This window comes from Cyprinodon tularosa, unplaced genomic scaffold (assembly GCF_016077235.1).
Source record: "Cyprinodon tularosa strain WSP-4 unplaced genomic scaffold, ASM1607723v1 ctg898, whole genome shotgun sequence".
NCBI lineage: Eukaryota > Metazoa > Chordata > Actinopteri > Cyprinodontiformes > Cyprinodontidae > Cyprinodon > Cyprinodon tularosa.
Genome location: NW_024039671.1, coordinates 84,942 through 109,193, shown reverse-complemented (window position 1 = coordinate 109,193; position 24,252 = coordinate 84,942). Strand labels below are relative to the sequence as shown.

The following is a 24,252-nucleotide window of genomic DNA, read 5'->3' as shown; positions in this document are numbered from 1 at the left end:
TGGCTTCGAGAGTCAAGCCAGTGTTACTGAATGTGAGTCAAAAGATGTTTGTTTATTGACCACCAGGAGGCAATAAATTGAAACATTTTTGATGCTTCCTCTTGATTCTGCTGCAGTAGCAGCTTCAGGTTATCAGTGATACTCTTTTGTTTGTTTTTCCACGAGAAAAAAAAAAAAGGAAACCGAGTTTGATCTGTTAAGAAAGCGGTGGATTTATTTATTTTTTTTTGGTCTGCACAGGACTGAAATGAAAAGTTCACTGCCATTGATCCGGATGTGACGCAAGTGCGCATGCGCGCAGTAAAACCAAAGGTGGGGCAAAAAAAAACTTGAATGTTTGTGACGGGGAAAATGAGCAACACCGCCTGAAAGTAAACTAAATTTAGTCTGCTTCTCTTTTTGCCTAACCGCTGCCTGTTTAGTTAGTGCTGCTGTTTTAATGTAACATTTAATTTAAAGGAAGAGGATTGGAGCTGCAGAAAAAAAACCATCCAAGTAATGTTGACAGGAGTCGCACCATCTACCTTCCCGTTTGCTTTTATTCTACACCGCTGAATTTTTTCCGATCACTTCTGCTGCATTTAATGTTCATCAAACATCTGAGCTGTATTTTCGGAGGAGGAGATTTTTAACCGGACGTGGAAAAGGACTTAATTTGCTGTTTTCAAATGAACAAGGACGCTGAGAAATAGCTGAATCCTCTGACAGGCTTCAGATTATTTAGTTTTACCTGCAAACAGGTGAGGTAAGTGTCACACCAACAAATTAATCTGCATTCCAGTTTTAACAAACGTCCTGACAAGTTATAGTTCATAGGGGGGGTTTAAAAAGATTTTAGACTTGATTTAAATTTGATTTCACGCTGCAATGTTTCCCTAAACGTCCTGAAGTGAAGAAAAAAGGCAGTTTTTGTGTTATTTTCTGATCTGAAGAGGCTTTTGTGAACATCCTCCTTCAAACTTCTGCCACTTTCTCTGACTTCCTGCCGCGAAGAGGCCCCTGCATGCAGCCCAGCATGTGTCACAACATGTTACTGTAGCTGTTCTTACTGATCATCTGGGTGATCCTATGTTTGGTCAGCTTTTTTTTACCTGCATTCATTCATGGACCAGTTCAAAATGAGGGAGGTCTGCATATTGATGCTGGATTTTCTTTGAGTTTTAATATTTAGTGGCAATGCAATCAATGAGGTATGATTATACCATGCAGGATTTAATAAAAATATGCTTAAAAAGTGCACTAAACAGAAATTATATTTTAAAAAAACCCTGCAAGATTTGCAATATTACTTAAGCTGATGACGTCAAAGGAAAGACAAGATCAGCCAGCTTTGGCAAATATGAAGGATGAGTAACTTAACATATTTCAACATGCTTTCAGACATTGTTGGGTTGCAACAGATTCATGCTTATTCACGTCACCTGCAAAATTTTGCTGATGTCTTTTATCTGTTTATATTTCAGTTTGATTTATTTATTTTTTAGGTGAGCATATTCAACCCCAATGCAATCCAATCCAATACTCTGTATCACCTTATTTATTTGCATAATTGGCCACTGGAGTAATTCTGCATGCAGGGTGAATTCATAGTTCATCTGATTTGAACAGCTGTCTTTTGGATAGTCGAACAATGGGATTTTATTTTCTTTATCATACATTTCCCTTTTGTCTGGGGATGATTCAGAAAGCTGTGTTGCAGGTGCATGTGTGCAAAGGCTAACTAGTAGAAAGCACCAAGCACACTTTTTTGGAAACTTTGTTCAAAATGAAGGCTGCAGATCTTTTAAACAAATCTGCTCGCTCCAGCCTGATTCGATCCTCTTTAACAATCCCTTCCATGTGTTTTATTGGTGCCAGATTGTCCAGAAATGCAAACGGCACTCTCAATTACATCTGAAATGTTTTGCTGCAGCAGAACAGATAACCAATGATGCAAAGAAATGCTAAAAACATGACAACATAAGAGGTAAAAAACAAAGAAAACACTGATCAGTTGCTTTGTGGGATGTCAGCAGATGAATGTTTGTTTTTTTTTTTTTTTTTTTTGAAAGGTCTGTTTATTAAATACTGATTTCCAATTAACAGTCAAACAAACCAACCAACCAATCACATTTTGAATTGGTGATCAGTTCTATTTATGGATGAGGCGAGTTGGAAAGGGTAACAACCACAACCAAATCCTAGCGTCAGCTCATTTTTACTGAAAGTTGGAGGTCGGCTGATACCGCCAATGGGCTTTTTTAGGCCAGGCTCTTTTGTTTTAGACTGTTATAAACTAGAGAGGCAGATTTAGCAAGTGAAACTAGCTGGGAGCTCATAAAACCACAGCAAAGCATCAGCACAGCAGCTTGCAGTGCACACTGTGTGCACATGCAGCACTGCTGCAAGGAAGTGTCCGTCTTCTTCTCAAGCATGCATCTCAGACTTTTATGGGTGTTGATATCTGCATTGCCAAACATGTCATTTGTATGGAAGAGGATTAGGGCCACTGAACAAAAAAAGAAAAAGTTTACTGATTTTAAAATTTTATTTCAATTTAGTGTTGGACCTTATTCTGACTTTAATCTCGAAATTCTGACTTTAATCTCAGAATTCTGACTTTAATCTCGAAATTCTGACTTTAATCTCAGAATTCTGACTTTTTTTCTCAGAATTCTGACTCTCATCTCAGAATTCTGACTTTAATCTCAGAATTTTGACTTTAATCTCAGAATTCTGACTTTTTTCTCAGAATTCTGACTTTAATCTCAGAATTCCAACTTTTTTCACAGAATTCTGACTTAAATCTCAGAATTCTGACTTTAATCTGAGAATTCTGACTTTTTTCGCAGAATTCTGACTCTCATCTCAGAATTCTGACTTTAATCTCAGAATTTTGACTTTAATCTCAGAATTCTGACTTTTTTCGCAGAATTCTGACTTTAATCTCAGAATTCTGACTTTTTCGCAGAATTCTGACCTTGATCTCAAAATTCTGACTTTAATCTCAGAATTCTGACTTTTTTCTCAGAATTTTTACTTTAATCTTAGAATTTTGACTTTAATCTCAGAATTCTGACTTTTTTCTCAGAATTCTGACTTTTTTCTCAGAATTCTGACTTTTTTCTCAGAATTCTGACCTTAAAGGAATAGTACACCCAAAACATGATTAGCCTTCATTTTCTACTCACCTCCATGCTGAACAACACTCTGGAGTACTTTTTTGATATCTCAAATGCATCTGGAGATCTGGGAGACTTCTTGCTGTCTGCTGACATTCAAATAATGGAGGTCTATGGCGCCCGAGACAGAAAGGTCCACAAAAGTCCACAAAAACTTGTCAATATTCCTCCATACTGCTCGTCCAATGTAATCCAAGTGTCCTGAGTGGGTAGCATCCAGAATTTACTCGAAACGAAGTCATTTAGAACGTTTTAGAGCCTAAACAGTAGTGTATAGGATTTCCTAATAGCGCCCCCATGCGCGCTCACGATTCTACGGAAGCCGGCAGACCAAACCAGCGCATTCAGCTCGGCAAAGAACTCATGCTCTTCCTCAACACTGAAGTCCTCAGACATTTTTCTTTCGTTGTTTCTTTCTTTGCACAGGTAAACAGCACATTTCTTCTTCTACGCTTGCATTATCGGCAGACCAGACGCTGAATGCGCACTTCCTTCCGGTTTGGTCTGCCGGCTTCCGTAGAATCGTGAGCGTGCATGGGGGCGCTATTAGGAAATCCTATACACTACTGTTTATGCTCTAAAAACATTCTAAATGACTTCGTTTCGAGTAAATTCTGGATGCTTCCCACTCAGGACACTTGGATTACATTGGACGAGCAGTATGGAGGAATATTGACACGTTTTTGTGGACTTTTATGGACCTTTCTGTCTCGGGCGCCATGGACCTCCATTATTTGAATGTCAGCAGACAGCAAGAAGCCTCCCAGATCTCCAGATGCATTTGAGATATCAAAAAAGTACTCCAGAGTGTTGTTCAGCATGGAGGTGAGTAGAAAATGAAGGCTAATCATGTTTTGGGTGTACTATTCCTTTAATCTCAAAATTCTGACTTTAATCTCAGAATTCTGACTTTTTTCTCAGAATTTTGACTTTAATCTCAAAATTTTGACTTTAATCTGAGAATTCTGACTTTTTTTGCAGAATTCTGACTTTAATCTCAGAATTCTGAATTTTTTCGCAGAATTCTGACTTTAATCTCAGAATTCTGACTTTTTTCTCAGAATTCTGACTTTTTTTCTCAGAATTCTGACTTTTTTTCTCAGAATTCTGACCTTAATCTCAAAATTCTGACTTTAATCTCAGAATTCTGACTTTTTTCTCAGAATTCTGACTTTTTTCTCAGAATTCTGACCTTAATCTCAAAATTCTGACTTTAATCTCAGAATTCTGACTTTTTTCTCAGAATTTTGACTTTAATCTCAAAATTTTGACTTTAATCTGAGAATTCTGACTTTTTTTGCAGAATTCTGACTTTAATCTCAGAATTTTGACTTTAATCTCAGAATTTTGACTTTAATCGCAGAATTGTGACTTGTTTCGCAGAATTCTTACTTTAATCTCAGAATTCTGACTTTTTCGCAGAATTCTGACCTTGATCTCAAAATTCTGACTTTAATCTCAGAATTCTGACTTTTTTCTCAGAATTCTGACTTTTTTCTCAGAATTCTGACCTTAATCGCAAAATTCTGACTTTAATCTCAGAATTCTGACTTTTTTCTCAGAATTTTGACTTTAATCTCCAAATTTTGACTTTAATCTGAGAATTCTGACTTTTTTTTGCAGAATTCTGACTTTAATCTCAGAATTTTGACTTTAATCTCAGAATTCTGACTTTTTTCGCAGAATTCTGACTTTAATCTCAGAATTCTGACTTTTTCGCAGAATTCTGACCTTGATCTCAAAATTCTGACTTTAATCTCAGAATTCTGACTTTTTTTCTCAGAATTTTGACTTTAATCTCAAAATTTTGACTTTAATCTCAGAATTCTGACTTTTTTTGCAGAATTCTGACTTTAATCTCAGAATTTTGACTTTAATCTCAGAATTTTGACTTTAATCTCAGAATTCTGACTTTTTTCGCAGAATTCTGACTTTAATCTCAGAATTCTGACTTTTTCGCAGAATTCTGACCTTGATCTCAAAATTCTGACTTTAATCTCAGAATTCTGACTTTTTTCTCAGAATTCTGACTTTTTTCTCAGAATTTTGACTTTAATCTCAGAATTTTGACTTTAATCTCAGAATTTTGGATCTTAATGTAGATGGGCACCATAAAGGCAGAGATGTGGAGCGCTCAGCTTCACTGACAAAGATGTGAGTTGTTTGAGGTGGCCAGTGACACATTGGTGGAAAATGACGGAATTAGGCAACTTTTTACGTGCCTGAGGGGTCCCCTCATTAATGGAGGAGCAGAAGGTCATTAAAACAAGAGAGCTAGTCTCTAAAACAGACATGGCTATGGCTTGATGCTAACATGTTTGTTATCTGTCAGAATTCTGAGTTTAAAGTCAGAATTCTGACTTTTTTCTCAGAATTCTGACTTTTTTCTCAGAATTTTGACTTTAATCTCCAAATTTTGACTTTAATCTGAGAATTCTGACTTTTTTTTGCAGAATTCTGACTTTAATCTCAGAATTTTGACTTTAATCTCAGAATTCTGACTTTTTTCGCAGAATTCTGACTTTAATCTCAGAATTCTGACTTTTTCGCAGAATTCTGACCTTGATCTCAAAATTCTGACTTTAATCTCAGAATTCTGACTTTTTTTCTCAGAATTTTGACTTTAATCTCAAAATTTTGACTTTAATCTCAGAATTCTGACTTTTTTTGCAGAATTCTGACTTTAATCTCAGAATTTTGACTTTAATCTCAGAATTTTGACTTTAATCTCAGAATTCTGACTTTTTTCGCAGAATTCTGACTTTAATCTCAGAATTCTGACTTTTTCGCAGAATTCTGACCTTGATCTCAAAATTCTGACTTTAATCTCAGAATTCTGACTTTTTTCTCAGAATTCTGACTTTTTTCTCAGAATTTTGACTTTAATCTCAGAATTTTGACTTTAATCTCAGAATTTTGGATCTTAATGTAGATGGGCACCATAAAGGCAGAGATGTGGAGCGCTCAGCTTCACTGACAAAGATGTGAGTTGTTTGAGGTGGCCAGTGACACATTGGTGGAAAATGACGGAATTAGGCAACTTTTTACGTGCCTGAGGGGTCCCCTCATTAATGGAGGAGCAGAAGGTCATTAAAACAAGAGAGCTAGTCTCTAAAACAGACATGGCTATGGCTTGATGCTAACATGTTTGTTATCTGTCAGAATTCTGAGTTTAAAGTCAGAATTCTGAGAAAAAAGTCAGAATTATGACTTTTTTCCCATACTAAACTGAAATAAAATTTAAAAATCAGTTACCATTTTTTTTTTCAGTGGCCCTAATCCCCTTCTGTACATTTGAACCCTGGGATAGATGTAAAATACAACTTTACCTCAGGATTTTAAATGAAAGGAAATCGCCCCTAACAACCATTGATTTTTCCTGTTGCTCTGACTACAGCCATGTTTTGCTTTAAATCTGGTGTTAATTTATGATGAAGAGGGGAACTATTTTATATTCATACCCAATAATATTCACTCTGGTTGAAATTAGAGCCTTGCAGTTAGTGTGGTTCTATTAAAGTAACACAATGCTACACAGTGTAGCTGGAACAACTGCCTTCCTCCCTCACTTGTTAGATTTTTCTGTTTGTCAGTGAGGTGTGCAGCAGCAGCAGCAGCAGCAGTAAACCATGTGCAGAGATGATTTCCTTTTCTGAGGAAAATAGAGTCAGGTGCACGAAGTGGTTTCCTTGTGATTATTCTTTAAATGGTGAATTACTCATGCTTAATTTACATGCTTAATTTATTTAATTTAATAGAAAGGCTAAAGAGAGAAATTTATTAGAAGAACTTAAATTACACCCAAGCAGACTTGGTAAAATGCAGCCATCTTGATTTTTTTTTTAGACACAACAGCACTTTTTTCTGTAGTTGGTGAATTTTGTAAACTTAGTTGCAGTTGAATACTTTTTTTCATTTTTTCCTTTGTTGTGAAATATTGTAAAAACCAAAGATAATTTTCCTTGACTTTCAAAATGATGCAATACTTTGTGTTGAGGACTTCTGCAGGATTGTAAATATGTTAGAATAAAAGTTTTCTATGTAAGCCTTAAAAAGTTTTTAATATGTTCAGATTATTTATCACAGGTCTTAATTGATTCCAATTAGGTCTTACATTTTTAAACTTTTTTCTCTGCTGCCTCTTCTATTGGTTTTAATCAATTGCACGTGTTGTTGATCTGCTAATAGAAGTACTGTTGCAGTTTTACTGACAATGGTGCAAAGCTGGAGCATTCAGCCTTCGCTGCAAATACCTGAACAGATTCTGCTGGTGAATTTTTTTTTCCACAATAAAAAGCCTTTTTTTATGCTATCTAATCTTAAAAATTACTATTTTTATAGTTTGGTTAAATCTTTAATATAAATAATGATAGTTTTTAGGAAACCAGTAGCACCCTGTTGCTGTTCTGTCACATGATATCCCAGTAAAATATCAGCTGAAAAAATACAGAGGTATGAATACTTTAGCAATCCAAACTTTCTGCTGAGTGGGAAGTTAAATCCACAATAAAACATTATTTTTTAATTATCTGTAAAGGTCGGATGTCTGTCAGCTATAAAACTAAGGGTCAATTCTATTATTACATGGTTAAATAATCTGACTGTAACTAATTAAAATACATTTATTTACAAAAAAACTACATAAATACTTTTAATAAATAAATAAATGTGATTTGGGTGTTTCAGTATGAGTTCACCTCTACTAAGAAAAAAAACTATCATGCATTCAGACCTTCTCAATATGTGCCCCACCCTCCAGTTTCAGCTTGCTTCAACATTTCAGTGGAAACGAAGAGCCAACTCTACGCAGACCCGCATGTCCAATGAAGGTGTTGACACTCCTAGTAAACATTTGTAAAAATAATTGATTATTTTACTGCAGAAGAATACATTTACATAGAAGAAGTGAGATATTTCTATACCTCTGTTTCCCTTTTTTAATTTGTCGATCAGCGTATTAAAAAACCTTTAATTTGTGTTATATTACTTTGAAACAATGAATGAACAGGAATTTATTTCAGACAGACAATTTGACAAACAACAATAAATTAATCAACCAAATACACGCAAAAAATACTAGTTAAAATCAACCAAACCAAATACCAATTTCCAAATTGAACATAAATAGAAACGAAACCCTCCATCAAATAAACCTGTCGGTATAAACAGCCAGAGAAGTGACATAGATTGCAAAATTAAGAGTTTCCGTATCCTTCATGCATGTGATATTTCTGTTATTAATTCTTAAAAATAGGAATGCATGAGACGTAACTAAACCATGGGATTTTCACAAGTTACCAGATACAATGGAAAAACGATCTAGAAATAAGTAAGGAATTCTTAAATTAAGTGTATTTACCCTTATTTTGAGCAGGTAAATGAGATGATTTGCCAATGGAATGAGTATTTTAACTCTTGAAATAAGATATTAAGATAAAATGCACTCGACATAAGACAATACAATTGCTTTTTCTTATTTTAAATGTAAATTGTCTTGTTCCATTGGCAAAATGTCTCTTTTACGTTCTCAATTCGAGAACAAATGCACATATTTTAAGAAAAAATGACTTTCCTGGATTTGGGTTTTTTCCAGTGTAGTAGCTGCCCACCATAACCTGCCCAAGTCTACACTCAATAGACGAGTCTTCACTGCAAAAACAATCTAGAAATAAGTAAAAAATTTCTTAGATTAAATGTATTCACCCTTAATTTGAGTAGGTAAATGAGATAGTTTGCCAATGGAATGAGTAATTTTACACTTAAAATAAGATATTAGATAATTTGCACTTGAAATAAGACAATGCGATTGTGTTTTCTTATTTTAAATGTAAATTGTCTTGTTCCATTGGCAAAATGTCTCTTTTACGTTCTCAATTCAAGAACAAATGCACATATTTTAAGAAGAAATGACTTATCTAGATTTGGGTTTTTTCCAGTGTAGTAGCTGCCCACCATAACCTGCCCAAGTTTACACTCAATAGACGAGTCTAGGTATCCTAAAGACAACTGTACTGTTTAAAAAAGGTCCTGGTGACACAATAATTTCCCCTTTTAGAAGGTCTAATAAAGTAAATATAACTAAGCATGTTTTAATTAATGCATCACAATTTGAGTTCATAAGACTTTCTTAGATCCTTTGAATATTAAACCATGACTTCTTCTCTGTCCGAATGTTTCTCTGGAACACAGCTATGACCTGAAAACGGAGAATAATTTCTTACAGCCACCTTTCAGAGTGAAAAAGATACGAGAACAAGGCGAGTGTAGGAAAACCAACTCAGACATGAGTTTTGCAGGGCATGTTGTATTGCTGACCCGTTTATCTGAATCATCTTATGAGACTCCTATAAAAAAAAGTAGATTTAGCTTGATAAACCTGATAATGCTGATTGTTGTAATCTGCGTAAAAGAAACTAATAATGAGAGATGAGCGGTAAAACTAAATTTTAAACGTGTTGTGTTTTATATTCTTGACAGATAAATTAGGTTTTTCCTTTTATTTATTCTGTTTAACTTTCATCATCAACCACCAAAAGGTTAATATTTGTAGTTAATCATTTCCTGCTCTTTTTTATTATCAGCCGATAATAGTGATTTTTTTTTTTTTTTTTTTTTTTTTAACAGTGTCCTCTCTGGCAATGTGGCAATAAGAATAATTGTCTTGATGCCAAAAAGAGCCCAACAGATTTTACTTTCACAAGTGTAGCAGTATGGCAATTGCCATATTGCTACACTTGTTTCATGCATATAAATTGCTTTATTATAATTATTCAGGGAGTTTTACAGTTTATATGGACACTGCAATGTAAGTAGAGCAGAAAAACCGAAGAAGAAAAGGAAAAAAGAAAAAAAAAGAGAAAAGATGAAAGAAAGAAGAGATAGAAAGAAGATAATAGTGATATTTTAATGTTCTGTAAGTGATTCATATAAATCCTGTTTGACAAAGATAATTAGCTGTTATTATTAGATGTATATTAGGGCCATAGGCAGAATATTATAGCAAATGATGGTCACTAATATGCAAACATTATCCGAACAACGGGTTTCAGATTGGGACACCTGGTAGTGATGTTTTCAAAAGCCTTAAAATAGCTGGTCGTCATTAAAGGAAAAGTCCGGTCAGCAAGGAACAACCAATGGATCATTATTTATACCTAAAACTAATACATTCACAATGATTTAATGAATTTAGAGTCAATCAGTAAAAAATTTGAATTATAATTTTTGTCGCAATCACTGAGTCTGAGGGCGGCCATTTTTGCCCAAATATAGTAACCCTTCCCTCCTGCCATCTTCCAGCAGTGACGTCACGGTGCGGTAAGCCTAGCGCCATTCTCCCCGCTTTCCAAGCTAAATCAATGGGAACTACTAGACACATCTGCAATCAACAACAATTATTGAAGATTTCCAGAGGACTTCACCATTGAAATTCACCAGAGCTATAGTGAAACTGACAATGCCCACGTGCATGGCAGCTGGATGCTGGAATACATCGGGGAAAAGTGAAAAAAAGAGTTATTCCACCTTTCTGATTCCTGATCCTCCACGGACGGGTTGGTCGTTGGATCGCCAACTTGAAGAGGGAGGATTTGCCATCGAACTTCTGGCCAGAGAAAAAACCCGTAATATGTAGCCAACATTTGGAAGAAGAATGTTTTCAAGATGACTTGGATAATAGCGCGTTGTGACAAACACCAGATACAGCACTGGGACTTGATCAACAGCCGATACCGCATCGTGACGTCACTAACCAGTAGGTGGCAGTAGTGTTCTTTGACAAACATGGATGCCTCCAGTAAAGCACATTCAGATGAAAATTACTCTTAATTAAAAACACTGATCATTTATTGAACAGGATTTAATAATTTCATATTTAAAGTACTTTCAAAAGTTTGAAGTCTGAATATGAGCGCACTTTTCCTATACGAATCGGCATCTTTGGAGTTTTCTTTTTTAGCTTTGTAGGTTGTTTTTTTTTAACATTTCTTACCATCACTCTCCATCCTCACGGTGGCAAGATAAACATGGCCGCTCGTCCAGTTTTTCTTTTGTTTTAGGCTTTATAGTTATTGTTCGGACTGTGGGTGTTTGGCGGGTACTCGTCCCCGCTGGGGGATTTCCTCGGGGCCGTCTCTCCTCCTCCCTTGGTTGAGGGCAGGATTTCCTAGGTTGGCCCCTCCTGGCTGCCTTTGCTCTTGGGAGGCGCTAGCCTCGTTGCTCTCGGGGGGCGCGTCTTTGGCTCCTCACATCCACTATTGAGCATTTTTCCTCTGGATAAACTTTACATGCCCAAGTGCACTCTCACAAACAACTATAGGTACTTGGTTCCAGATACTTAGAGATTCGCTTCCACACAGAAAGCCCATATTCTTATCTTCAGCTGCCACAGAATACATGTCAGATTAAATAATACTTATACTTCAGCGATAGTATCAAGGTGTTGATTGTATCCCTTATACTATATTCATTGGTTGTGCTGTTCTTTTTACATCTCTTTGCAGGTGATGAAGTGAACTGAAGATATTTTATCATTATCTCCTTTTTATCTCCTCTTTCTGTCATCTTTTCTAATTTTTTTCTGTTGTTCCTCTTCTGTTCTACTTACAATAATAACACCTAATTATCCTTGTCAAACAGTATTTATATGAATCACTTACAGAATATTAAAATATCACTATTATCTGCTTTCTATCTCTTCTTTCTTTCTTCTTTTCTCTTTTTTTTCTTTTTTCCTTTTTTCTTCTTCTGTTTTTCTGCTCTATTTACATTGCAGTGTCCATATAAGCTGTAATACTTCCTGCATGAATTATAATAAAGCAATTTATATGCATAAATCAAGTGGAACCCTATGGCGATAGCCGCACTGCTCCACTTGTGAAACTAAAATCTGCTTGGCCCTTCTTTGGCATCAAGACAATTATTCTTATTTTCACATCGCCCGACAGGACTCTGTTAAAAATAAAAATAAAAATGTGATTGACAGATGACCGTTGATATATGATTGGCTGAATTTAGGTGTTCAGGCTGACGTATAACTTACTGGCCTGCATAAAATAACAAAAAAAACTTTAAAAAGATTTTAAGACAGGATTTTTTTTTTTATATATTGAGGAATATTGTCACCTCAGCACTTTCTGCCTCTTTTAAAGGCAACTTATGGTCGCTAAAAAGAACCTCTGAATCAGCTTATCTTAACACCACGAGAAAATAAAGCGGAGCTTTATTTTATAACTATTGGATATATCTAACCCTTCCTTCAATTTGGGAAACTATATTTTAAAAATCTTTCAGCGTTATTGTTTAACAGGAAGTGATAGAGGGGCCAATAATTGTTATACTGGTGATTCTGTTGGGGGGGATCTTTTTTTTTTCTCAGCTGAATTTAGATTTTCTTGTACATAAATATGAACTCAATTTATCTAAAATCAACACATAGCCTTATAAATAAAATAGTTTGTGGTGCCAATTATTCAGGTGGAGATTCTCAGTCATCCAGGTCATAATTATTTATTATGATTTAACTTTATTGATCTTTCAATAAAGTAATTTACCTCTGCATTTAACCCATCCCCTGGGTGAGCAGTGGGCCACCATCATGGGGTGACCAGAGAGTAATTGGGGGTCTTTGCTCAGAGAGCCAGAGTTGCAGTCTGTGGGGGTGGGACTAAAACTGAGAACCTCAGGATTAGGGCGACAGTGGCGTTGGATGCAGGAGTTTGCCCTGAAATCGAAGGATTGACGGTTCAAGCCCCGACTCCCGAGTTTCATTGTCGTTGTGTCCTTGGGCAAGACACTTTACCTGCATTGTCTACTGATGGTGGTCAAAGGGCTCGGTGGCGCCAGTGTACGGCAGCCCCGTTTCTCTCAGTGAGCCCCAGGGCAGCTGTGGCTACAATGTAGCTTGCCACCATCAGTATGTGAGTGTGTGCATGAATGGGTGAATGAATGTAGTGTAAAGCACTTTGGTTAAGTCTCCTAACTTGAATAAAGGCACTATATAAGTACATGCCATTTACCATTCCAAGCTCTATGTCCTAACCACTAGGCCAGCACTACTCACTTCCAAAAAGCTTCCTGGATGGGAAGCAAAACGTCTTCAAACTTGTAAACGAAGTCCACTGGATCATCTTTTAAACTTTTTTGGAGTGTCAATAATTCTTTTCAGATGACTGTGTCCGAATTTCCACCCTCACCCCTAAATCCCTCCATACCCATATAGAGCGGGTACTATATAGTGGACTCTGTAGTGAACTGTTCGGACAGATGACCACTGCTTCTCGCTCCCCATTGGTCACATGACTCTGGCTCCCCACACCTTTTTTTATTTTTCGGCTACTTTAAAAACAACTCCCATAATGCTTTGCGGGGAGAGCTCTCACAAAGCATTCTGGGATATATAATTACTACTTTTCAAGGTGCATCCATCCATCCATCCATTTTCTGTCACGCTTATCCCAAGCGGAGTGGGGAGGGACGCAGGTGCCTATCTCCAGCTGTCTACTGGCGAGAGGCAGGGTCCACCCTGGACAGGTCGCCATTCCATCTCAGGGCAACACAGAGACAAACAACCATTCATGCACAGACTCACACCTATGGAGAATTTAGAGAAGCCAATTAACCTAACAGTCATGTTTTTGGACTGTGGGAGGAAGCCGGAGTATCCAGAGAGAACCCACCCATGCTCAGGGAGAACATGCAAACTCCATACAGAAAGACCGCGGGCCGGGAATCAAACCCACAACCTTCTTGCTACCTACTGAGCAGCCCCTTTTCTTTTCCTTTCAAGGTGCATTGTGGGAAATTTTGAGTCCACTACTTGTTCATCCACTAAACATTTAAACACAGCCTTAGAGTTTTGTTTGTGTTACTTTGTTATAATTATTTATCATAAAAAGCTCAGTATTTTTGAATTTATTATTCCTTTTTGCACAAAGCAGAATTCTGATTCTTCAATTCCAGATTTTGTGTGTAGATATGAGGGCGTGGCAGACCCCCCCCCCCCTAAAAAAAAGTCCAGAAAAGACAGTTCTGCATTCCTGTCCCGTCTTGCTTTGTGCTCTCAATCTGCCTTTGATTTAAGCAGATCAGATCTCTGACTTGTTTCAGCTAAACTCCAGCTGTTAATAGCAGCCTTTTCATAAAGACTTTATAGTTTGTAGTGTTTGTTTGTCCTCAGTTCCTTAGTTGGGTATTAGCAGGATTAATTTTTAAGATTCAAACTGTATTTTATGCTCATTTTTGTTCAATGAAAGTGTTAAACAGGGTGCATTTTCACCAGAGTTGGACTCTATATTGAGAGAAACATGTCTTATTTTCATCCAGTCCTTAAAGCTTCTTGTTGACTAGATTGATGGTGATGGACACTCAGTAAGACACTGTCTGTGGAAACTTGACTGAGTCACAATGATCGCCTTGTGTGCTTCCATGAAGAGCTATTCATCCAGCTGCCAAAAGCTTCTGCTAGCGTAATCTATCCAGTGTCCCAAAAATTAAATCTAAGACAGCGTGGCAGGTTAGGCCTTAATGATTTATTCCTTTCATGGTGGGATTCCATAACTGAATATTTTTAGTTGAAATCTACAAAAATAAAAAATAAAAACTAAGCGTTTTTTAAGATTTAGGTCATTATGGGATATAGAAATGATTAGGAGTGAAAGAAAACATAGCTTGGAAAAAAAAGCTTTCACTAGGATATTAAATTCAACATATAATGATGGATAGGTTTTTTTTAAGTAATCATAATTTATAACAATCATGAGAAATCAGATTAGTTTTTCATAGTAAATATTTGTATTCAATGTATTCGATGTATTAGATGACCTTGGTGAAATATAAAGTTCTGGTTTGTGTCTGAAACGAGGGAAATAAATTGAAGTGTTAAATATGCAATAAGCAGGCATGTATTTTACCTTCTGAACATCTTGGGCTGAACATTTAATACTCTATACATCGTATAAAACTGCCTCCAAATGGTCAAAAAGTATTAGTCTAATTTATTCAAAAATAGGTCATGGGACTCTGCCTGGCAGAATATTAGGGCCAGGCTAGGTTTTTTTTTTTTTTTATGCGAGAATAAATTTGTAATATTCAGAGAATAAAGTCATATCATTACGATAATAAAGTCGCCACATTATGAGAATAATGTCTTAATAGTATGAGAATAAAGTTTCAAAAAATAACGAGAATGAAGTCATCATACATCAACTGGTTTCAGAAAGAAAGCTTTGAGCTCCGCCCAGCAGATGACGTCCGACCAGCTCCACCAATCAGCAACCAGAGTCCAGTTTGACATCCTGCCCAGTTTGATGCTGCTGCTAAAAGATTTCCGTATTTGTCAAATAGGGCTGGGTATTTTCGCCAAAGTCCTGAATCGATTCGATTTTGATTCATACGGTTCTAAATCGATTAATTTGGATTCAATATGTTTTTACAATAATGAAAGTGGTTCAGCTGTGTTTCAAAATACTCATGTATTTTGTTTTTTCCTGTCACATTAAACACAAAAAGTTCAAACTTGTAAATCAGACTGTTTAAACTCGAGATGTGAACAAAACTGTCTCAAAAGTGCACACAACTTGTATGAGCTGCGTTATCTCCAATATTCAAACCATATTTGCAGCGTTTTCTGTAACCACAGGGTGTTTGCTGGTCAGCCCCCATTTGTTAATGTCTTCAGTAAACCTATTGGCTATATTTGCAGCTGTCTGGCTTGAAGTCATCTTGAGTGCATCTTTCCTGCTTATTTGAATGTGAACGTCACACGCGTCACTATAAAATGAATCAATCTCATTGCCTAGATATCGATTTTCCAAAAATGTAAAGGAATCGATTCAATTAAATCAATTTTTTTACCTAGCCCTATTGTTAAACAAATGCCAAAATATAACTTCACATGATGCTCAACATTCCTCATTTTAGGGAAGAAAGTGCTTCTTGTAAGAGTTGTTAAAAAATACAACTTGTTTCTCATAATATTGCGACTTTATTCTTTTAATGTTGCAACTTTACTCTCGTAACTTTATGACTTTGTTCTCGTTGCGACTTTATAACTTCTAATGATGTGACTTTTTATTGTACTTTTATGACTTTATTCTCGTTGCAACTTTATTCTCCTAATTTTACGAAATTACTCTCGTAACTTTATGACTTTGTTCTCGTTGCGACTTTATTCTTGTAATGTTGTGACTTTTTATTGTACTTTTATGACTTTATTCTCGTTGCAACTTTATTCTCCTAATTTTACGAATTTACTCTCGTAACTTTATGACTTTGTTCTCGTTGCGACTTTATTCTTTTAATGTTGTGACTTTTTATTGTACTTTTATGACTTTATTCTAGTTGCGACTTTATTTTCGTAATGTTGCGACCTTTTTTCTCACTTTTATGACTTTATTCTCATTGCAATTGTAATGTTGCAACTTTACTCTTGTAACTTTATGACTTTGTTCTCGTTGCGACTTTAATCTTTTAATGTTGTGACTTTATATCGTACTTTCGTGACTTTATTCTAGTTGCGACTTTATTTTCGTAATGTTGCGACCTTTTTTCTCACTTTTATGACTTTATTCTCATTGCAATTGTAATGTTGCAACTTTACTCTCGTAACTTTATGACTTTGTTCTCGTTGCGACTTTAATCTTTTAATGTTGTGACTTTATATCGTACTTTCGTGACTTTATTCTAGTTGCGACTTTATTTTCGTAATGTTGCGACCTTTTTTCTCACTTTTATGACTTTATTCTCATTGCAATTGTAATGTTGCAACTTTACTCTCGTAACTTTATGACTTTGTTCTCGTTGCGACTTTAATCTTTTAATGTTGTGACTTTATATCGTACTTTCGTGACTTTATTCTAGTTGCGACTTTATTTTCGTAATGTTGCGACCTTTTTTCTCACTTTTATGACTTTATTCTCATTGCAATTGTAATGTTGCAACTTTACTCTCGTAACTTTATGACTTTGTTCTCGTTGCGACTTTAATCTTTTAATGTTGTGACTTTATATCGTACTTTCGTGACTTTATTCTAGTTGCGACTTTATTTTCGTAATGTTGCGACCTTTTTTCTCACTTTTATGACTTTATTCTCATTGCAATTGTAATGTTGCAACTTTACTCTCGTAACTTTATGACTTTGTTCTCGTTGCGACTTTAATCTTTTAATGTTGTGACTTTATATCGTACTTTCGTGACTTTATTCTAGTTGCGACTTTATTTTCGTAATGTTGCAACCTTTTTTCTCACTTTTATGACTTTATTCTCATTGCAATTGTAATGTTGCAACTTTACTCTCGTAACTTTATGACTTTGTTCTCGTTGCGACTTTATTCTTGTAATGTTGTGACTTTTTATTTTACTTTTATGACTTTATTCTCCTAATTTTGCGAATTTACTCTTGTAATTTTATGACTTTGTTCTCGTTGCGACTTTATTCTTGTAATGTTGTGACTTTTTATTGTACTTTTATGACTTTATTCTCCTAATTTTGCGAATTTACTCTTGTAATTTTATGACTTTGTTCTCGTTGCAACTTTATTCTTGTAATGTTGTGACTTTTTATTGTACTTTTATGACTTTATTCTCCTAATTTTACGAATTTACTCTCGTAATTTTATGACTTTATTCTCGTTGCGACTTTATTCTTTTAATGTTGTGACTTGTAATCGTACTTTCGTGACTTTATTCTACTTGCGATTTTATTTTCGTAATGTTGCGACCTTTTTTCTCACTTTTATGACTGTTCTCATTGCTATTGTAATGTTGCAACTTTACTCTTAACTTTATGACTTTGTTCTCGTTGCGACTTTGTTCTTGTAATGTTGTGACTTTTTATTGTACTTTTATGACTTTATTCTCCTAATTTTGCGAATTTACTCTTGTAATTTTATGACTTTGTTCTCGTTGCGACTTTATTCTTGTAATGTGACTTTTTATTGTACTTTTATGACTTTATTCTCGTTGCAACTTTATTCTCCTAATTTTACGAATTTACTCTCGTAACTTTATGACTTTGTTCTCGTTGCGACTTTATTCTTTTAATGTTGCGACTTTTTATTGTACTTTCATGACTTTATTCTAGTTGCGACTTTATTTTTGTAATGTTGCGACCTTTTCTCCCCCTTTTTATGACTTTATTCTCATTGCAATTGTAATGTTGCAACTTTACTCTCGTAACTTTATGACTTTGTTCTCGTTGCGACTTTGTTCTTGTAATGTTGTGACATTTTATTCTACTTTTATGACTTTATTCTCCTAATTTTATGAATATACTCTCGTAATTTTATGACTTTGTTCTCGTTGCGACTTTATTCTTTTAATGTTGTGACTTTTTATCGTACTTTCGTGACTTTATTCTCCTAATTTTGCAGATTTACTCTTGTAACTTTATGACTTTGTTCCCGTTGAGACTTTTTGACGTACTTTCATGACTTTATTCTAGTTGCGACTTTATTTTCGTAATGTTGCGACCTTTTCTCTCACTTTTAAGACTTTATTCTCATTGCAACTTTATTCGCGTAATTTTATCACTTTATTCTCCTAATATTACAACTTTATTCTGAAACTGAAAACAAAGAAATTCTCCAGCCTGGCCCTAATACTCCATCGTACTGTCAGCAACTTAACGCCTTTGCCATGCTAAGGTGAATGAATCATCAACGCAGACAGAGCTTAAGCAGTGGAACACAACAAAAAGTTATAGATCTTATCTCTTAATTGTCTATAGGCTTTAACAGAAGTCTATGTATATGATGTATATAAGTGGTGAAAATAGTGTCTCAAAGTTTCAGTGCCTTAGGGTTTTTAAATATGTTACAGAATAGCCTGCTACTAAACTATCATTGGTTTTTATGAAAGTAAAGCCTTATGCTCATATGTCATAAAGACACAAGGCAGATGAGCAATAACAGGAAAGAGGTTTAAAAAGGGGAGAAAATAAGTGTTTAAACTAAGTCACCGTAGCGCTTTGCCTTGGCATGGGAAAGCAGTATGCATTATCCAACTGTTTCAGATGAAATGAATGCTTCTGCATTCAAAGCAGCTTGTTGACAGAGTTTCTAATAGAAGAGGCAGAATAAGCAGGGTACACAGCAGGAAATGCATCCAGATCCTCCAAAAGACAGCTGCAGTTTTGCATCAGAGGTCAACATCCACCACAAGGAAACTGTGGTGAGAGACGGCCCTCTCTGGGACTCATGAGGGTTACTTTTTGTATGAGCACAAGGCTGTTGTTTCATTGACACATTTACAAGAAAAACTTTTGCTTTACTGTGCATTCTCCCAGTAGGAGGTTTATGTTTCATAAGAAGGAAGAGCATGATAAGGAGGGGAACTTTGTGATGTTTCTTACTGGTTACTAAGCAGCCAGCCCCAATATTAGGGTATTCTAAACTCTGGGATATCATGCAGGAAGTTGACCTCACAGAAAGGGACACGCCGAAGGATGTGACCTCATGTAAAGTGATGGTTTAACAGGGCCTTCATTTTCCCTTTGCTCCAGCTATTGATCTCCTCCACCTCCTTGTGGGAACTGAAAGAAGTAAAGAGGAAGCGTGGCGCTGAGACAGTGTGAGGCGAGGGATGTATTCCACATAGCTATGACACCTCTAGTATTTATGATTGAGGCTTTGCTTCAGACAAGTCCATCGACTCTTGTTTCAACTACCCATTAGTTTACATTCCTGAGCAAAAATTAAGTTTTCTTCCTTTTTTAAATCATTAGAATCAAATTGTGGATGTTTCTAGTCTCTCTGGGATCATGGAAGCTGCTCTATATTTACACGTCCTACGTCATGGAAACTTGGGTACTAGTTGTGAAAGTGTGATGTGAAAAAAAGGCCTATTAGTTCTGCTTTTCATATGAGCGGGTTATTTTTATCACCATTGTCTGGCCTCTATTTACAGCACATTCAAATGATAACTTGAGGGGGCTTTGAATTACCACACTCATTTGCACTGACAAAAAAAAAAAAGCCACAAATTTAATATCTTTCTGGAATTTGCCTTTTGGTCTGTAGATTGAATAATTAGAGCCGATGTTGTTCCCTTTTCTGTTTTTCTTGGCAGCTACTTTCATGTGTGCGAGTGTTTGCCAGCTCTGATGGTAGCAGCGAGAACGCGTCACCTGTGAGAGGATCCAAGCGCCTCACCATGACAGAGGTCCAGGTAAGGACGGCCCCTTGACACCAAGCACTGGTCTTTGTCAAAAATCAGCTGGTATTTCTAACAGACTGTCCACCCCTAATGTTGCAGAGTCCGTGGCCACAGGGCACAGAGTGTGTGGCAAGGTACAACTTCAAAGGCACGTCGGAGCAGGATCTGCCCTTTAACAAAGGAGACGTTTTGACTATCATCATTGTCACAAAAGTAAAGCTATGATCCTGTGGAGGTTAACTGTCACAGCAAAACATTCATCGCATGAATGATGTTCTCCAATGCTGATGTTTTGTGTTTTCAGGATCCCAACTGGTACCATGCTAAAAACGCTGCTGGTCAAGAGGGAACAATCCCAGCTAACTACGTGCAGAAAAGAGAAGGTGTGAAATCTGGAGGCAAGCTGAGTTTAATGCCGTAAGTAAACGCATCATTTAGCATCTTAAAGTCGAAGGGAAGCGGCTTTTCCAACCGTTGCAGTTCTGAATTCTCCCGACAATCCCTCACACAAGCATCCTTAGTGTGAGGGATTGTATTTGAGTCAATGAGTCCATGCAATCAGCTGGTTTTCCTTAGATAGAAAACTTTGTATCAATTTGACTGGATGATCTGGTTGAACTGTAAAGTGCCTTGGGATGACATGTGTTGTGAATTTGGCGCTATAGAAATAAACTGAATTGAATTGAGTGGTGCCCGACTTTACATGACTGAATTAAGTCAATGTGATTGGTCGATTATCAAGGAGGCGGGATTGTTGTGGCGGAAGGTTCGCAGGCAAGTTTGGTTGTGGCCGGTTTGTCGGAAGCATCTTGCTAACCAGTTAGCAACTTAGTGCTAGTAGGTTCCCAATGGGAAATTCCATTGGGACCAAGTAGCACTAAATTGGTGACTTAGAAATGACGCTGTCAAGGAACGCTATGGACAGAGGAAACATGCAAGAGGAGGAGAGTTTAGTGTCGGAGGTCGTGGATGAGTCTCCCCCGTCATCCATTTTTTATTTAGAGGAGGAAAGCGGGGATGAAGATGTTGTGGAAGAGGACGCCAGGGCGGCAGAAGCTTGGTTTGGTGTAGAAGGCTTCCAGCCGTACATGTTTGAGCCCTTGCCTCGCAACGCTGCCAGTTCTGTTAGCTCTACGCCTGCCGAAGACACAGACGTCCATCCCCGTGAACACTGGGACGCAACTCAATGGGAAAGGAAAGGATTCTGATTTCTTATTTCAACCGTTGCGTATATTAGCCGCGATGTATGAATCAAGATGCTATGACCAAAACAATCTGACAGATGACCGTTGATATATGATTGGTCGAATTTAGGTATTCAGGCTGACGTAGAACTAACTGGTCTGCAGAAGATAATGAACAAAAACAACACAGGTTTTAAAGACAGGATTTTTTTTTTTTTATAGAAATTTTCTACATTTTGGGACATCATAGTCTGATAAAGAAAACATTTATATACATGTTTAAATATGATTTCCCTATGACTTTAAAGGGCATCTTAATGTAATCATTTTTACACATTTAAATTTTTTGTTGTGTCATATCATTACAATGTCTGACAAAATCATGTAAGAGGAAAAAAAAGGAGTCAATGCAATGCAAAATGCAGGTGAAGGTTGTCAAGGTGTGTTTTTAGTACCTTTGGACTGCCAGAGTTGGATAACACTCTATAACATGTGTGCCTCTAAGAGGAAATTAGTGATTACAAAGTCTGCAGCTTCAGACTACAAGAATGACCTGCTTTTTGCAAGCAGTGGCTGTGAAAACCTCAGTTTTCTCCACATAACCAGCGTCTTTTTTATTTATTTAATATATGTGGAGAAAATCCATCTGGCGGAGTCAGGTTACAATTTTGAAGCATGGTCTGCACTATGATGTTATACGCCACAACACAAGAGAGACAATCAGGAACTAGCTGTGCGTCTAGATGCGGCAGACGCGGTGAGGAAGTGGAAAAATGCAAGGGGTAAGTTAGAGCGAAAACGGAGGGACATGAGGGCGAAAAAGAGTGGGGATCTAGGTGGAAAAAGGGTCCCAGAAATCTTGCACAGCTCGCTCTTCTAGCTGATCCATCTTCACGAGTCGATCTCAACAATGGCGGTCAGCAGAGTGTCTGCGGAAGGGGGATGGGGAGGCAGACGACCTGGTTCCTGAGCATAAACCAGCCTTGAGTCTAAGCATTACCCTATAGCTGCGCACCCCTTCTGAAAAATCCTTGATCCGCCCCTGGAATAGAAGTAGTGCGTTCTCTTTACTTGTGTTTAATCTCAGGTTGCCCACATTTCCAATTAAAAATAAAGTTTGCAGCAGAAGTGCTCAATATATCCCTTTCTGGTTGTGAGGGGGCAGCCGCACAACCACTACATGCATCATTTATGAAAAAGTTCATTTTTTTCGGTTAGAAGAGGACCTATTTTAGTTACAGCAATAGATGGTGGGGCATTTAGTGGATGCAATAGCAATCACTACTCTACCATCCAGATTTGGAGGATGTGACTTAAAAGGTTTTTTTATGTAACATGGTTTCACCACTGAAAAAGCAGAAGTAAAAATTCTTATTATTAGTCTATCTGCCCTTAATATGAGCAGGTAGATGAGTGGGATGGGTAGTTTTGCACTTAAAATAAGATAGTTGCGTGTTTGTTTTTTTTGTGTTTATGGCACTAGTGGTTTGTTTTTCTGACAGGAAAGGGGGGTATGAGAGAGAGAGACGCAGCAAAGGACTACAGGCCGGATTCGAACCGGGTCGGCCACATCTAGGACTCAGGCTTCCGTATATGGGTCATGAGCACTAACCACTGCCCCACCTGTACGCCCAAGATGGATGAATTTTCTGCACTTGAAATATGATAATATAGTTGCATTTTTCTTGAAAGCAACTTTCAGTCCAGGTTTCACCACACTTGGAGGTATACACTGGAAAAAATCCAGATCTAGATAAGTCATTTTTTTCTTAAAATAAATGCATTTGTTCTTGGATTGAGGAGTTAAAAGTGACATTTTGCCAATGGAACAACACTGGAAAAACATTCCAGAAATAAGCAAAAATTTCTTAAATTAAGTGTATTTATCCTTAATTTGAGCAGGTAAATGAGATAGTTTGCCAATGGAATGAGTATTTTATACTCTTAAAATAAGTTAATTAGATAATATGCACTTAAAATAAGACGATGTAATTGTGTTTTCTTATTTAAGGTGTAAATTGTCTTGTTCCATTGGCAAAATCGCCCTCAAACCAAGAACAAATGCACTTATTTTGAGAAAAAAATTACTTTAGATTTTGATTTTTTCCAGTTAAGACAACTCTTAAAATAGGAACACACAACTGCATTGTCTTATTTCAAGTGAATATTATCAAAATATCTTATTTTAAGAGTAAAAATACTGATTCCATTGGCAAACTACCTCATTTACTTACTCAAATTAAGGGTAAATAAACTTAATTTAAGAAAATTCTACTTATTTCTAGATCGTTTTTCCAGTGTAGGAAAGGATTTTTTAGATCCGATTACATCACTTGGCCCGTATCAGTCCTCTGCTGGCTGCTCTTCCCACAAACTTGCCTATATACGGTGAGAGGGTCAGATCCATCAATGAATGGGTGATGTGACCCAGAGCAGCGCTTTACGGCAGCTCCCCAAAAACACGAAAGCTACAACAAAAGAGACATGATATTAAACTGATCAGACATATTTTTGGTTCTCTGATGTAGCATTAAGTCTTGGTGTGGTTTTGTCTTTACAGTTGCTTGTGCAAAGAGGTTTACTATTAGATTCCAGAACAAAAAGGGACACTGTTTAATTCTAGATCATTTTAACTCTATACCGTTGGTAAATTGTCCTCCTTAGCTGCTCAAATCAAAGAAAACTCTTTTATTCTGCTACATATATTCTATATTTCTACACACTTAGTTTGGAAATGGACTTACTGATATTACATT

The 24,252-nt window shown here is 36.6% G+C and overlaps 1 protein-coding gene across 2 annotated transcripts in view; it reads left to right on the top strand.

Annotated features, from left to right (window-relative positions):
• The first annotated feature begins 300 nt into the window (after positions 1-300).
• The window catches only part of LOC119775807 (tyrosine-protein kinase CSK-like), a 50,364-nt gene continuing 26,412 nt past the window's right edge, over positions 301-24,252 (top strand). Inside the window, exons 1-4 of one of the 2 annotated variants that reach the window (XM_038273893.1) lie at positions 301-740; positions 20,226-20,324; positions 20,412-20,525; positions 20,617-20,729. In XM_038273893.1, coding sequence (XP_038129821.1) covers positions 20,310-20,324; positions 20,412-20,525; positions 20,617-20,729 — 242 coding nt within the window. In that variant the 5' untranslated portion in view covers positions 301-740; positions 20,226-20,309. Of the gene's footprint in view, positions 746-20,225; positions 20,325-20,411; positions 20,526-20,616; positions 20,730-24,252 lie in introns of both variants that reach the window. The other variant, XM_038273892.1, reaches the window with a different exon arrangement.